Source organism: Thunnus albacares, chromosome 1 (genome assembly GCF_914725855.1).
Source record: "Thunnus albacares chromosome 1, fThuAlb1.1, whole genome shotgun sequence".
NCBI classification, from domain to species: domain Eukaryota; kingdom Metazoa; phylum Chordata; class Actinopteri; order Scombriformes; family Scombridae; genus Thunnus; species Thunnus albacares.
The window spans coordinates 8,496,440-8,512,401 of record NC_058106.1 but is presented as its reverse complement, the minus strand read 5'-3'; the positions used below and the strand labels follow the sequence as shown (position 1 = coordinate 8,512,401).

The 15,962-nt window shown below is 39.4% G+C and overlaps 1 protein-coding gene across 2 annotated transcripts in view; it reads right to left on the bottom strand.

Moving 5' to 3' along the window:
- rhpn2 (rhophilin, Rho GTPase binding protein 2) overlaps positions 1-13,905 on the bottom strand; it is a 30,361-nt gene extending 16,456 nt beyond the window's left edge. For both annotated transcript variants that reach the window (XM_044366917.1, XM_044366959.1), the window contains exons 1-3: positions 13,700-13,905; positions 8,490-8,605; positions 3,288-3,416 (exon numbers count right to left, since the gene is read on the bottom strand). In XM_044366917.1, coding sequence (XP_044222852.1) covers positions 3,288-3,416; positions 8,490-8,605; positions 13,700-13,765 — 311 coding nt within the window. In that variant the 5' untranslated portion in view covers positions 13,766-13,905. The remainder of the gene's footprint in view (positions 1-3,287; positions 3,417-8,489; positions 8,606-13,699) is intronic.
- Positions 13,906-15,962: the final 2,057 nt, after the last annotated feature.

Below are 15,962 nucleotides of genomic sequence, written 5' to 3'. Positions count from 1 at the left end.
TATTTCATAATCATATTAAACTATTAGATTTGTTATTATTATGAATTATCGAAACATTAAAAAGTACAAGCAACCAGTTGTCAGGGTCACTTAGCATTTCATCTAAAGTAACCTTTTATAGATTAATTATTCTCTTCACTCTGTTTCCTGTAGCAAAGCTGATGAAGCAGTCTGTAGTGCTGATCCATGTCCTTTTTTCACTCATCATTATGATTCACAGGATATTTAAGAAAGTTCAGTTTGTTCTCAAGGTCAAGAACATGACACACAAGAACTGAACAAACATGTACTAACCCATAAATCACAGTGCAAGTAATGTTTTGTTACTAACACTCATCATTTTTGTAGTTGCTGTGTTTGATGAGACTGTCAAGTATGCAGTGATTGGCTGTTAGTTTTTTGGGTCACTAACTTCATGTACAACACGTGTACTGTCTGCACTAGTCACATATACTGTACGTGCCTCCTGTTAGGCATTACCTCATGCCAAAACCAGCTAAATCTGGTCTGAGTGAGAAATACCTTCAGAGACTCTATTCAGATAATGGTGGACTGGTGGGAAAAGCCTAGAAAGGCGAGGAGAGGTTTTTGTTTCAGCACTTAAGACTGAGGTTGTATTTCAGGCAGCGAGAAGGAGGCTCACGCTCTATTGTGGCCGTAGAGGCTTTCTCAACATATCCAATATTCCCATGTACTGTACATGTTACCTGCACCTGTGCACTCTCCAACTATGTATGGCCCTTTGTAGATCTGGTAGTGTGAATATGATGATGCTAACACTTTGCACGTGTTTAATTTTCTTTCAAACAGACACACAATGGAGGACAGGTGATGGTAGTTTCACAGCCTGCCTATTGTCTCTGGATAGAGCAGTGAGCAGGTGTTTTTCTAAGAGACAAGGAGGCTCAATGTTCCAACACTCAAGTATGTCTGATCATGTGACAGAGGACACTTGAAGTTAAAGATGGTAGTGGGAGGCAGCTGCTGAATTTTGAGGATGTTCATATCTTGCAAATAGTAAACTAAATGTCTATTTTTTTAGTGTGCAATGTTTTCTTAAAGTCCAAAAAGTAGAGGTTGTTTTTTGTTTCTTTGAGCAAGACACCAAATCCTTTTACACCACATATTAAAATCTGGTAATGACATCAGCTAAATTACTGAGTGAAAAACAAAATAAATTCAGGAAAATATTTGCCTCTCCGGATTCCTGAGGTGTAAAATCTATCTTTCTACCAACATACACAGAGACCCCACCTGTCTGCAGGGCTGCTGATTTATTAAAACCAGGTTAAAGCCTTCTAGTACTTACAGCACTGAGACCTTGCAAGCAAAACAAATTAATCAACTAATCAGGGCTTTTTGTACTGCCAACAGAATTTAGAGGAAAAACTTATCCAGGTCTGTAGCTCGTTAGAAAATCCCTCATAAATGTTTTCAGAATGAAAGAAACAGTCTGATTGTAGCAACACGGTACTCTGTGAACCATGTCCGATTTCTGTCAATGACCCTCAGAATGGTTACCATAGTTACCGCCATGCAACACCCCATCCCCCATAATCCTCCACTATCTTCCTACCTTCCTCATCACTTTGTTATCCTAATGTGATTGGTTGTCATAGGTAACGTAGCATCTTCTAAAAAAAAAAAAAAAAAGTGTGTGTTGTGATTTATGGATGCATGTAACTGCTTAGATGTATCGTAAGTGCTTGTGCGTTAACGTGCGTGGAGTGAATACGAGCGTTGTGTACATATGTGGTTGTATTACCTAATGTGTGCTTGTGAGAAACTGTGGTGCTAGTACAGGTTTACTGTGTTTGTACGTGAGTGTGTGTGTGTTTGTCCAAGCAGATGGTTTATAGAGGTTTCAAGTGTTCTTAACAGGAAGAGCCACCTGGAAGCAGACATAGTTCAGTTTAAGGGCCTTAAAATCATTATAATTCGTACTTTGCATCAAAGCAAGAAGACTGTGGTAGAAAGCTAGAGGCCCAGAGAAACACTTTTTTTTTTTTTTTAAATATTATGTGTTCATAACGGAATAAACTTTATTGCCAATTTATCATTTGCTACCACAGTGCTCACATTGTCAAAGCACCATTGTTAGCTAAATCTATTTTACAGACCAGGTTATTAAGATTTAGATAAAGATTTTCATATAACACCCTCCACCACTTCCTTATCATAGTCCTCAAGTCATTCAAGTCTACTAGACACGTGATTGAGATAACGCGTGTATCCCCATGACACACATATTGCATATTCATTAAAGCCCTTGAAACTTGGCTCGTCTACAGACAGAGAACACCAGAATCGCTATCTCACACACGTGTACACGCCCGATCAGACTGTTGTGAGAGAAGCCTCACGCTAAATTCTTATCTTAGTTTGCATGCAAGTTCAGCTCATCGTTTCCTTTTTGCTCTGTCCATTGTGTCTCAAAAAACCAGCTGGTCCAGTTTAACAGCAGTAAACTCTTGCGCTTTGTCTTCATGTTTTTCTATGTGTCATTTTCTCTGCTGCTCTGTCATCAAGTGTCTTTCATTTGAAAGAGTGCATGATGACTTAAGTACAGTGTCAGAACCATCAGTCTCCTGTTGGCTGCCAACACTGTGTGTCTGTAGCCGTCTGAGCTATAAATCACTAGACTGAGGATTTCCTTTTGTGGACTAAGATCACAATTTCCAGAAGTGAGTTCTGTAGGTTTAGGAAATCAAAATTAGGACCAGATTAAGTTTAGGATTAAGGTTAAATTTGTACAGAATATTCAAGAGTTTGGGTCAGTGGTGACCTTATTATGTGGCAAGAGGACTGGTGCCACACTCATTTGTGGTTACAGCAGAAAGCTCTGGCTGGTGTGTATGCATTTCATCATGTAGTCTATTTAATGGCCTCATCACAGGAAGTTAGCATGTACAGAATCCAAAATTGCAAATAATTTGATTCTATTGCCTGCAGATACATTGCTACTCAAGATGAAACCACAGTCTTCCTCATTGGTAAAGTCAATTATGAACAAAAAGCACAAAATGTTAGTTGCATGGCTAACAGGAAACCACACAAAACAATATACAAAGTCTCACGAGGCCTTCTGCTGTGGTGAGTGATTTTTTTTTTTTCATTTGATGTGCATTTCATAAATGTCTTAAACAAGCCTGTATGGTAGGTGTAAGAATTTCCACATGTTCAAATTCCACATGTTCTCCCTTTTTTATGATTTTTATTATAGTGGTGGCATACTGTACCATCTATAGCAGCAGTAGAAGTAGTAGTATAGTAATATTTTTACTTACTGGGTGTTCTGGTAGACCTCCACTGAGCTGTTGAGTCCTTCCAGCTGTCCCATCAGAAGCTGTAGGTTGGAGTTAACATAACTCAGCTCCAACAGAACCATCTCTTTAACCTTGTTGTTAGATGTCGCCCTGCACAGGGAAGAGGTTGGGGAGGGAGAGACAGATGCAGAGAAAGAAAAAGTGAGACAGAAAGGTCATAAATAGTTTGAAATAAAGAGAGGGAGGAGGGAAAGAAAAGTAATATCAGGCTTGTTATTATCCACTCAGATGCAGCCAAACTCTCCTGCAGCTGATTATTAAAACAAGCGTGCCTCCCCGAGTGTTCTGGACCGCAGACCTGCGTCACTGTGCCCTGCTGTGCACTTGATTTATTCTCCTGCACGCAACAGCAAAACCAAAATCTCTGAATCACAACTGCAGCACCCGTGTAGTTCAATAGCCTCTTTCCCCTTGGCACAACGGGGAGCGACAAAGTAACGCTATAGGTCAAAGGTCAGATACACAACTGCAGCCCTGCAGCTGGTGGGGCTTGGTCAGGGAATCTTTAGCATGGTGAGACTCTCCTGCTGTGTAAAAGATATCTAAATTAAACACAAAATACTTTGTGCCATATAGATGCAAAAGGGGAAAAAAGGGCTTTACTAGAGAATTAGACTGATCCATTTTTGTATAATGATTTGTCTAAACAAAATATATCAATATACTTTTTTTGTATATTTTACTAGAATTTGGAAATAAAACTTTTTACTTTTATGTACATGTTTGTGTTGAGGTGAGGAAGATCACATTATTACACTATGTGCCTGTGTGTGTGTCTGTGTGCACACAAGGGGTTAGGACTCACTGCACAGCAGAGATAAGGTTGCAATGATACCTCCAGTATCATTGTGTGTGTGTGTGTGTGTGTGTGTGTGTGTGTGTGTGTGTGTGTGTGTGTGTGTGTGTGTGTGTGTGTGTGAGTGAGTGGCTGGATCCTTTGTAAAGCAAAATTTATGATGTACTGCCAGTTTAAGAAAACAAAAACAGCCTTTCACATGCAACCATGGTGATACCAGGTACCACACACACACACACACACACACACACACAAACACACACCTCAGTGGTCTCACCATATTCTTATCTCTGTTTTACAGTGAACCCTAACACATTCTTTGTGAGTCCTGACTAATGAGACACATACACACATGTACACACCTGCCTCAAACCTCTAAACCTGGAGATGTTTCACTGATGTCAGTGAGAGTCTGTCACCTGATCTCTCTCTAGCCTGTAATTACAGAGGATGTGATATTTAACAAGGAAATGGAGATGTAAAGAAGTGCTGGCAAGCAAGAGCTTAAAAAAAAAAAAAAAAAAAAAAAATCAGTTCAGCTGAAGGTTAAAGAGCTGAAAAAACAAAACTAGGTTTTAACCAATATAGTAAATATTATATTTTATATCTTATTTTCACAGAATAAATACCACAAGTTACAACAACAAAAACAACAACAACAAACTATGTTAAAAACTCCATTTAAAAAGCAAGGAATATATTGTAGCATTGCATGTGGTGGACTTGTAGTAGAATCACTGCAGTCTACTACAAGAATACATATGATCCACGCAGCAACACTTTGATCTTTTAAATTGGTACTTTCTGCTTTCTGGTCTTGATTCATATTCTTAAAGTCATCACTGCAGGTAAGCATGGCTATACTACATTACCAGATTACTAACTCCAGTTTTTCTCTTCATACAACACACTGGAACATAACAGATATTTCAGCCCTTGCTTGAGTTTCACACCACACCATCACTTCCTTGTGGCCTCCAGAGAGGTTTCTGGAGAGGTTTGGTCTGGGGAAAACATTAGGGTGGAGGAGGTAGAGGTGCTGTGGTTTGGACAGGATGGATGCCAGCTCTCCAGCCTAGAGGCTGTTATTAATATCTAATTTAATATCTAATATCATCCAACAGTGTGTGAGAATCAAGCTGCAAACCAGAAAGTGTGGTTTTGCTGAAGTTTTCCTCATCCTCTTCTCAGGAAAGATTGTTTTCATTTGGCTGAGTAACAGTTTGTAGTTTTTCCCTCAAGGCCTTTGATCTGAAGACAGATATCTGGTACAAATGTTGATCACTGACAACTATAACTACTATTATACTGCATAACGCATTACATATACCTTGTGTGTGGTGAATTTTTGTATCTCTATCAGTCTTTTTCTGCGAGAAGAGAAGAGAAGAGAAGAGAAGAGAAGAGAAGAGAAGAGAAGAGAAGAGAAGAGAAGAGAAGAGAAGAGAAGAGAGGAGAGGAGAGGAGAAGAGAAAACTGGTCTGACCAGACTGACTCCACCTGTTGCTGATAGAGAGAGGAATGCAGAACAAGAGATTTGGAGAAAAAAAAAAAAGAGGTGGAGAGATTGACAGCACCGAATGACAAAAAAGCAAAAGACACACAAGCAGTGCGCTCAAGGAAAACAAGGATTTAGATTCAACCTGGGATCAAAATGACTCATAAAACCATCATAACGGGATCTTTTAATGTTGCTATTTTCAAATAGTGTTTTTCATAAAGGCTTATACTTTAGCACATGCTGACATCATTTTCTGGACTGCTCACACATATGGAAGGTCACAGGTAGAAATACAGTCAGGCTGTATACGATTTGAGGCCTTAGAAATAAAGCTGAGAACATACCTGAACCTTAAAAATGCATACAGGCTGTTCTCTGTGCTGCAGCTGGGCTGGCAGATGCACACACACACCCACACACACACACACACACACACACAGAGTCCATTTGCCCCTGGCCTCAACTGGGCAGACTATGTGAAGCACTGGAGGAATGTGGAAGCTTCTGAGGCTAACAGTAGGCTTAGCAGACCTCATGCACACACACACACACACACACACACACACACACACACACACACACACACACACACACACACACACACACACACACACAGGTCACCAGACTAATCTGAATGCAAACGGAAAGAGAGATGATCCAGGAATCCCAGTGGGAGAAGTTGAGACAGCTACAGTAACACAGTCACAGTAAAGACAAAAGATACCACAGGACACCTTTTTTCTTTTCTTTTTTAAAAAAAAAACAGCAGACCCTTAACTGTCCTGACTGTTGCAACATACCATCCCTGCCAATCACCATAGTAACAGAAACAACTGTATAATTAAACGTAAACCAATACATTGAGTCTGCAATAAACACCACTTTTATGAAGCTAATAACAATATATTTCTGTTGACACTTTGTCAGCTAGAGTTCAGAGCTTTTCTCTGAACTCTAGGATTTGGCTTATAATTTATGACAATAAAAAGTCAAAGATGGCTTATGACTCTAGATGTTTTCTGCGTCCTATTTTATCTCTCTAGGCAGCAAGTAGCTGACAGACTTGTTATTTTTCCAGTATAGCAGGTTCTAAAACGGAGTTCAGGGACACAAATCATTCTCCTTTTTCACAGCTCTGAACTAGATTGGAAATTTAAACTAACCAACAAATCTAGAAAAATATCTTAGAAAATAATCTTAGAAAATTTTCATTTTCTTGATCTCCAAAATGTACCTCTAACTAACTATCTGTCTTCAAGTTTGCACAAACCAGCACTGACCTTTTGAGGAGATCAGACATGTAGTGTTAGCCTACATGCTTCATAACTTTGTCGATCCATTTGTCTAAATGAGGCAGTAATAACAGATAGTGATTAAAGGACAGTTGTGCCAGGTTACAAAGTGTTTCTTAACCTCAACTCTGCTCTACAGACAAACAAAGGCCTTTGCTTTGACAGCTACAGAATAGGAGGAGGGGTAAACACCTGCACGCACTGCATTGTTGGTCAAGTGCGACTGAGCGCTCTTAACCATACATGTATCATTTTTGACTGGTGGAGCAGAGCTTCAGCCCAGCTTAAAGCTTTGTTGACACTGTTCTTTGCAGACAAGCCTTCATTTTGTTTCGCTGGTGACTGTATAGTATAATATGTTTGTGAAAAGATGTAAGTATTCAAATACAAAAGGCCGCTGTTGATACAAGGAGTGACGGTTGTGACAGCTAAAACTGTATTTCACAACCTTTAAAATAAGCCTGTAATTTTGTGTAAGAAGTTGCAAATGCTGATGATTTCAGCAAAATATCAATACAGAAATTAACCCATTTATATTCTTATGTTTGGGTGCCACTATTATGGATGCATAATTAGACAAAGCATGATGATCAGTTTAAATACAATGTGCTATTCTCCATGTTGTCCAAATGTATGCAAAAAAGCAGGAAACAGCATTCAGAAAATTGCTTTTGATTCAGAGAGGCCCACCAGACTGATCCATAAAAGGTCTGAGGTTGGAAGATGTATGAGATGACAGTAAACCTCCTCATTTTTTTCCTGCTGAGAAATCTGATCCAAAAATTCAGTTATTCAACCCTACAAGACCTAATATTTCAGCAGAGAGAAGACACCTCTCATATTTATTTTCAATTTATGTTTGAAATCCAGAGAATAGAGAGAGACACAGATGTGAGCTGCTGAATAAAACTCATCCTCTTTCATATTTAATTCACCTTTTATGCCAGAAGGTCTGGCCTGTACAGTTGGTACAGTAGGTGCATAGAGCGGAACACAACAATTGCAAAATCGTGACAGGAAGCATCATAGTTTTACAGTCTATGATCAAAATACAAAAGCCAAGCGAGATGTTTACATTGGACAGCAGCTCTAAGCCACAATATACAGTGGCTCTTTGTTTTCAGGGTATAAGGAATGCTCCTCTTCAAGATTATTACCTAATATCATCTGCCTCCCTCGTGTTGTTTTAAGTCTCACATCAAGAATATGACAACTCATGACAGAACAAAGAAAGATGTGAAGACAAACTTGTCCCAACATCAACACACCAGCTGTAGTTTATTAGAGGTCACATGTACCATGGTGACATAACTGACTAACAATACAGAAGAATGAATGATACATGAAGGTGAGAGAGATAAACTTGACTGGTGCGGTCTTATTTAACAAAGGCAAATGCATATCTGGGTTTGTATGTGTGTATTGTTACGTGACCCATCCTGCACTTTGTTTTTCTTGTTAAATATGCATATTATAATATCATTCAATCTTCCCACAGTAAACAAATAAAAGAAACACATGAAAGTACTGTACAGTGTGTATGCATGTACTATAATCATCAGTTTAGTTCTTACTTCAGCAGGTTCTCAGCTCCAGCCCTCATCCTCATCTGTTTGATGATCTGCTGGTTCACACTGGCTCGCTTATTCTGCAGTTTGCTTCGTCCGGTTTGGGCGAACGGGTTACAACCCTGAGACAAGAGGAAGAATGAACAAACATGTCAGCAAAACACAATGACTCATTAAAATGTAATAAGTGAAAAAAAAATCATGAAAAATTAGCATTCTCTGAAAAAAGTAGGATGATTTCCTAATTTATGTTTTTTTTTACATTACAATGATTTTTGTTAGCAACAATTATAAAATAGCTAACATTTCTGGGAGCCATTCTAACTGCATTTTTATCTTTATTTATTCATACCAGGTCTGTCCCAAACTATTATTCCCATAAAAAGGTTGCTGGCAGACAACCAATGAGCAGTGGTTGTATGGGCAGTAAATGATACATTCATCTGATATCAACATTTTTTTTGTATTTGGCTTTTAAATCAGTTTATGAGAATTTTTACTTTATCTTTCCTCACTGATTAAACAGTAAAAATAAATCCATGTTGGGTGTGGATGGAGCTGCACATTGTGATATGGTACACATGCTGCTTTTCCTCCCTCTGTGTTTACACATAACGGCCTGTATGAGGCTGTACTGTGTGTCCTTGTCCCTATCACAACCACCAAGTGTCCCAGCCTTACTAAGTCAACAGGCTGTCAGTCACAGCCGTGCAGATAAACTGGTCTTAGACATTCATGGTGACTGACTCACAGCACAGCAGAGGTGTGGTCTGGGCTGTACATCAGAGCGCAAAAAAAAAAAAAAAAAAAAGAAAAGCAAGACGCACAGTAAAACCAGTCAGTTTACAGTTCTCAATTTGCAACTCTTTTGCATTGTAGTTATGTATCTGAGTCGGAGGTTAACAGCAAAATGAGCTCCAGCTTCTACATCAGCAACATTACAAACAACCAACAGTGAAAAGGCAAAGAGGTGAGGTCCCAGCACCAAAACAACACATGGAACAAATATTCCTGTGACCACAGAATAATTGATGACAAAAAACGAAACCAAAAACATAACTGCAGTGAGATGGTTTTTTTTAAACATTTCAAGGTGAAAGTCAGTCAGGGTAAGATACTCAACAGCAACAGGAAGGATTCATGTTCAGCAGATCTGACATCAGCCTGACTCAACTTTCTAAATGACTTGATTTTTATTTTTAAAAAAAGAAGTCCCCTATAACATATGAAATGCAGATTCATTCATTCTCAGTTTCATTTACTGAATAGAAAAAAATGTAAATTTGAAGAGAAGGATCTCTTTGTTTTTAAATTTGCAGATTTCCTCCTATTTTGCTACAGTGGATGCTTCATTTGAAAGGACATTATGCTGTCCTACCAGAGATTTCACACCACACTGTAGGTGCCTCAGTCAATTAGTAGGATTTACTCTAAAGCTGCGGAAAGCATGTGACCCCTACTGGCTTCCAGGTAAGTAATGTCATTCTTGAGGGCATATTTCAACTCTATAATACAAAAGGTCAAGTGGTTGCAACAGGGGTCACATTTGACTGGAAGTTTATCTGTTCTCTGTGTCCACTCAGCTGTGTCACTTGGGTGTTCCTGTGAAAACACTATATTGACCTACGAGTGTAATGATTAACCATTTATACAAATGAAAGCGTCAGCGCCATATCGAAACTGCCGGGGGCGTGGCCCTGCTAGATGTAAGAGCAGCAGCTATTTTTAGAGTGACGGCAGGGAGAGGACGTGAGCGCGCGGCTAGAGAGGGCGTGGACTCATTGCAGTATGTCGACACGTCAATCATTACATCAAGAGTTGAGTGTATGCGAGCCAGGGAGTGGTTAGTGATGGTTACCACAGCAGTATGTCCTGTTTCCGCCTTAAATATGTAGTACGCGATGAAACGTCATGATAGCATTCCAAAGTGATGATCTGATCCTGTGACGCCACTTATATCAGCGACCATTACCATCCCTGGTGACGGTCACATCGTCAGGATTTACGTGTCATCCATAAACCTGCTGACTAATACCAATTTATTTGGTATTTAGTCTGAGTCAGAAAGATTATGAGTTTAGTTTTTGGACATTGTTGTATAATATGTACCTTCAGCATTTCTGATGTTGATGCTTAAAAAACGATAAGTTCACATTTTTCCGAGTCTGTCTGAAAACAACACTCGCATGCCCATACAGTATGAACAGTTTCTGGAATAAAGGAACAGTGCTGCATTACTTGTCACAGCACCACACAATCCATTAAAATGCTAACTTAATCAACATGATGTTGAGCGAGACATGAACTGACCCCTTAACTCCAGCTGCACTGATGCCTTACCTAACCCACTGAACCCCTCCCTGGCACACTCGAACAGTACAGCCTTTCTCAGTAGGCGTACAAAACACTTCATTAGAGCAAAACAAAGAGTCCAGTCCATTATCATATCCATCAAATAGAAAGTCATTTGGCTGTTGTATAACTATGGCTTCATAAAGAACATGCGGAGCAATGGCTCATGGGATAGTTGGTTTACACAACTGGTGATTAAGACTGGCAAGCAGCCAGGAAGAGGCGTCAGCCATGAACCAGTTATGGCAACGTAACTGACTCACAATTGCTTGTTCGCCCAGTAAATAAACCTAGTATCTCAATATTCACGCCTCTCCATGATGAAGTGAATGACTAATTCATGTACGTATCCACTTCAGTTGTGATAACGAATACACCTTGAGAGGTTGCTCAAAAGGGAGTAAGCTTCTTTCAGTCCCAAAAGAGATGTCTTTATATTCAGTGAACTCCTGCAAGAAATCATCTTTAATTTGCCTTTTTTTCCAATACAGGCCCTGCTGGGGGAATTTGAGTGTTCCTCAGAGTCAAGAGAGCCGGTCTGGTCTGTAAACCAGGACACATGTTGTCAATTTGTGTCTGTGGTCTGGCTGTAGGACGGCCTCGGGCCAGATGCTACGTCAATGCTCTTGTTGGCCGAGGAGGATGAGGAGAAGAAACATGCCGATTCGGCTGTTTGTCCTGCCATCTTTCCATCCTGCAGCCGTGCAGTCGGACCTCAGCCAGCTGGAGGTGAAACAGTGGACGGCTGGGACGGAAGCCCTGAACCACAACAGCTCCCTGCAGCATCGGTTGAACCCAGTGAGGCCTTGTAAATCATTAAACTCATTTTCACCCAATAGAAAAAAGGGGAGACAAAAAAAAATGGAAGGAAAGATCATCTTGGCTCCACTTGGTTAAAATTTGACCAAATTGTTTCCAAATTGCAAATCTCTTTAACATGACAAACTGAGAACTCAGAACTCATTGCCCTCTGGTTTCAGTGAATGTGCAACCCTTTTCATACTGAGAAGTCCTTCCGCAATTAAAGACTCTTGAGTGTTCAACACAAAGGACAAAGAAAATGAAGACAGGGTGAGAACAATGGAGCGAGCAGGAGGAGTTAGACTCTACAGTATGTGTTACAGTAATAAAGGAAACAGCTTATAACCGAGGCAATAGGCTCTAGTACTTTCTCCCAACATGCCCTGTGACAGTGCCAGACCCTGGCTCACACTGACCTTTTTATAGACACAGGAAGTGCAGCACAGAGCCTAAATCCAGACAGCGTTCAGAAGGGGATTCGGGGGGATTGAAATACACAAAGGCCCTGTTCAGATGCACATCTAGACATGCTTGCCTATAAAAACACTTCAGTTGAGGACACCAACAGCATGGCAGACAGGCAACACAGTAAAAACCCATTAGATAATCACTCAACCACTGCCAAGTGCTTTTCTCATAGCCTCAAACTAGGCAAAGTCACAGCTCCTCTCACTGAGGGCAGCGCTTGAAAATGTTACAGTCGCAGGTACATGAGATGGAAAACTGGTTAGAAGGGTTTCTCTGCTGGTACTGTTGCAATGAATGCTAATGGCTTTTATGATTGCCATTGGACAATGATGACTCACCGCCAATTTACATGATGAAAAGGCTTTGACTTCGACACAAATACAGGTGGGGGGAAATACTCTTCTTCTTGTCTGGGTAACAGTTCAGATAACCTGCCACCATCATTTACATTTCAATCATTTAGCTGATGTTGTTATCCAGAGCACCTTCCCCGTGTGCAACTGGAAGATACAGACAATCAATGAGGAGGTCAAGGGTCTAGTGGTCTTACAATGTTCCCTTAAACACAACAGTCATTTGTTACGAAGCACTAATTAAGAAAATAAATAGAGCAAGCTAAGAAGAAATATTAAGCTTTTTACCAGATCAAAAATAAAAACAAAGCCGATCTGCCAGAGCTATCTAAGTGCAGCGGGCTAATCTCAGCTAAGTTTACCAGGGGTGTCAACAAAGCTTTCCCTATTAACTGCCAATCACATCAGTCGCACCTCTCACAGCCAGCAGGGAGCAGATAACGTTAATTATGGGATGTTTGGTCACTGCTCTTTCTTTTCTCTTATTATCAGTCACTGATATGGAGATTCCAACTGCTATTCCTGGATTAACACACACACACACACACACACACACACACACACACACACACACACACACACACACACACTGACACCTGAAGCTGACAGCGTTGTAGTTTCTGACACATCAGGAACTGCTGCAGTATTTGTTGGAACTAAATTTAAGACTGAAACCATGCTAACAGTAAAATGATGACTTCAGAATTTGTATTATATTAGAAGTTATCTGTGTGGTATCTTATATACACCTTAGTTTTATTTACCTGCATTTACTACGTTGGATAATACAGTTACTCTACATTTTTAATGTATCTTTAGGTTTTATTTTTTGATTTATTTATTTTTAATGTTTTTCCTCATGTGTACAACACCCTGAGTTACAACCAGCTACTGTGTGAAAAGTGCTATGCAAATAAATCAATAAACGTATGAGGGCTATAATTAAAACAGTGAACAGGCAGCCTACATATTAAATAGCTTAACTAAGAATAAGTAGGCTAACGAATAAAAAAGTAAAATACCATCATATCTGAACGAGCTGAATATAATCTAAAATCTGTTTCTGGGGCTCCTTTAAATGCATTTTGTATGATATATTAACACAGTCATGCCAGAAACAAGCTAAAGTCATTATGTTTCTACTCACAGCTGTGAAAATAAAACTATAACTTCCTCTCAGTGTACATTAGCGTTAGCTGCATGTTTTGTGAGCAGAGTAAAGCGAGGAGAAGCAAAACTCACCTTTCGGAAATAATTGTTGTCTCCTCCGCTGTCTTTGATGCCGTTTGGTAAAAGAGCGTCCGTCATCCTGAAGGCTCGGACTCTGAGACTCTCAGAGAGAAAAAACTAATGAATTAAAAGTGTATTTAAAGCAGACTGCTGCTGTTCAACAGGTGAGTATCCTCTCTCCTCCGACACTGGGGCTGATCTGACTTCATTCCTCTCAACCAGGGACTTTTCCACCAGGAACCAGAAACCCCGCCCAGATGGAGAAAAAGGGCTGGGTGGTGCATTCACAACCACACACACACTTACACACTTACACACTTACACACACACACACACACACACACACACACACACACACACACACACCTGTTTCATTCATACAGCACAATACGTGAACTATCTTCTGTTCAACAGTATAAGTCTCATAAATTTTTATTGATTTGCGGGCAGTAAAGTTACATCATCTGATGCCAGCTGGCTCTAATAAAGTAGATCAATTGTATGCTAAAATCAGCCAGTTTGAAACTGCATGCCTACTGGTTTTGTTAAATTTATTATATTGTATTTCGTTATGTATTGTCATCAAAATGCCAATCGACTGTGAGTCAACCCAATTACAGAAGAAGAGAGACAGAAAGTCAAATAAAAAAGTAGTGTGTGGATAGAAATGAACAAATGCAATGAGTCCACACTGCAATATAGTCATTTTACCAGTTATTATATATTATCACTTATAGGTTATAGGATAATAGTTAGGCAATTTATTTAAAGCGTTAAAAAATAATACTTGTAATATCTATCACCTTAATATCCAAGAGCAACAGAATAAAAGGAAAAAACTGTGGACTTGCTGACCTCTCTGTCAAAGTGTCAGTGCTGTGGGTTTATTTTGATTATTTATTTGTGTCTGACATGGTTTTGCCACAAAAAAAATATTAAATTGCCTGGTTAAAAAATCTTATAATTACAAATTACTGCTTAAAATCCAGAATCTATGAATACACAGATATTGTTCATTTCAACTTTAACTGGTGGACACAAGATGTCTCCTACTTCACTGTTAAGTCCATTATCAGTGTATGTACACTGATCACTTGTATGAGTTGCATACTGGACCATGACTGGCTTCCAGAGTTGTGATGTCATAAATCATGCTCACAGGTAACTCTTGACTTCCTGCAAGCACAGAGAAACTTTCCCTCCTCCAGCAGATGGATGTGAAAACAGCCTTCTACTGTCAAACTTTGGACGTACATCATTCTGCACAGTGAAGCTCAAACATCACAGTGAAGGAACAACACAAAAAAACAATTTTTGAGTGGAAGGGGACTTTAACAAATAATCAAATAAATAAAAAGTAGAAAAACTAAAACTAAAAAATGGCAAAGGTACTAGTAGGAGTAGTTTAGTAACATACTTCTTGTGTGGCATTTGGCAGAGGTGCTAGTTATGCAAAATTATGCAAAATAGTTTTTCCATTTAAAACCACATGGAAACTCTTTGGTAAAAAGCCTGTATCATAAACTTCCTGCACTCTGACAACCTAAAAGGACATGCACTATACACTGTACATCTTCACATGCTCTTCAAGTGTAGGAAATGATAGTCTGAACTTAAAGTGAAAAAACAATTTTTTTAATCACATATGTCAACGCATATATGATCACAACTGTTACAGTAATAACGCCTCGGCAGAACAGTTTGATTGTCTGAGGCTGACTTTGCAGTAGGCCTGTTTGATTTGCTGAATTTTAATTTAACACCATATCATATCTTTTTTAAAGAATATATTACTTGGAGTTGTATGTAGTAGTATTAAAAAAATGTGCAAAAGTTTAACATTATCACAAGGCAATAAAATATAATTATGATTCTATTTTAACAGCACAGTTCAACAAGTTCTTCTCCCACATGTGGAGACAAAGACAGCTGGTCTGCAGGATACAGACATTAACAGACGAACACGATAAAAAGTAATAAAAATGTACAGCATCTGTGATCTTTAAACTGCACTTATTTGGTTGCCTGGCAACATCAGCGGAAAGGAGCTGTGGTTGATTCAGCTGCTGAGGCTTTTTTTTTATGATTGTGTTTCTGATCAGTGAAAAGGTTTGTGGCTGAACTGGAAACAACCCCTCTGCTGTTGACCAGCCAGTTCTCCGTCTGTTCAAGGGCACCACAGTAGTACTTGTTGTCGTGTATTTAGCTGTAGTGTGTTTAGCTTATCAGTATTCCTGCATCTGAGGTGAAACAAGAGGAGCCGTGTGGAGCTTGT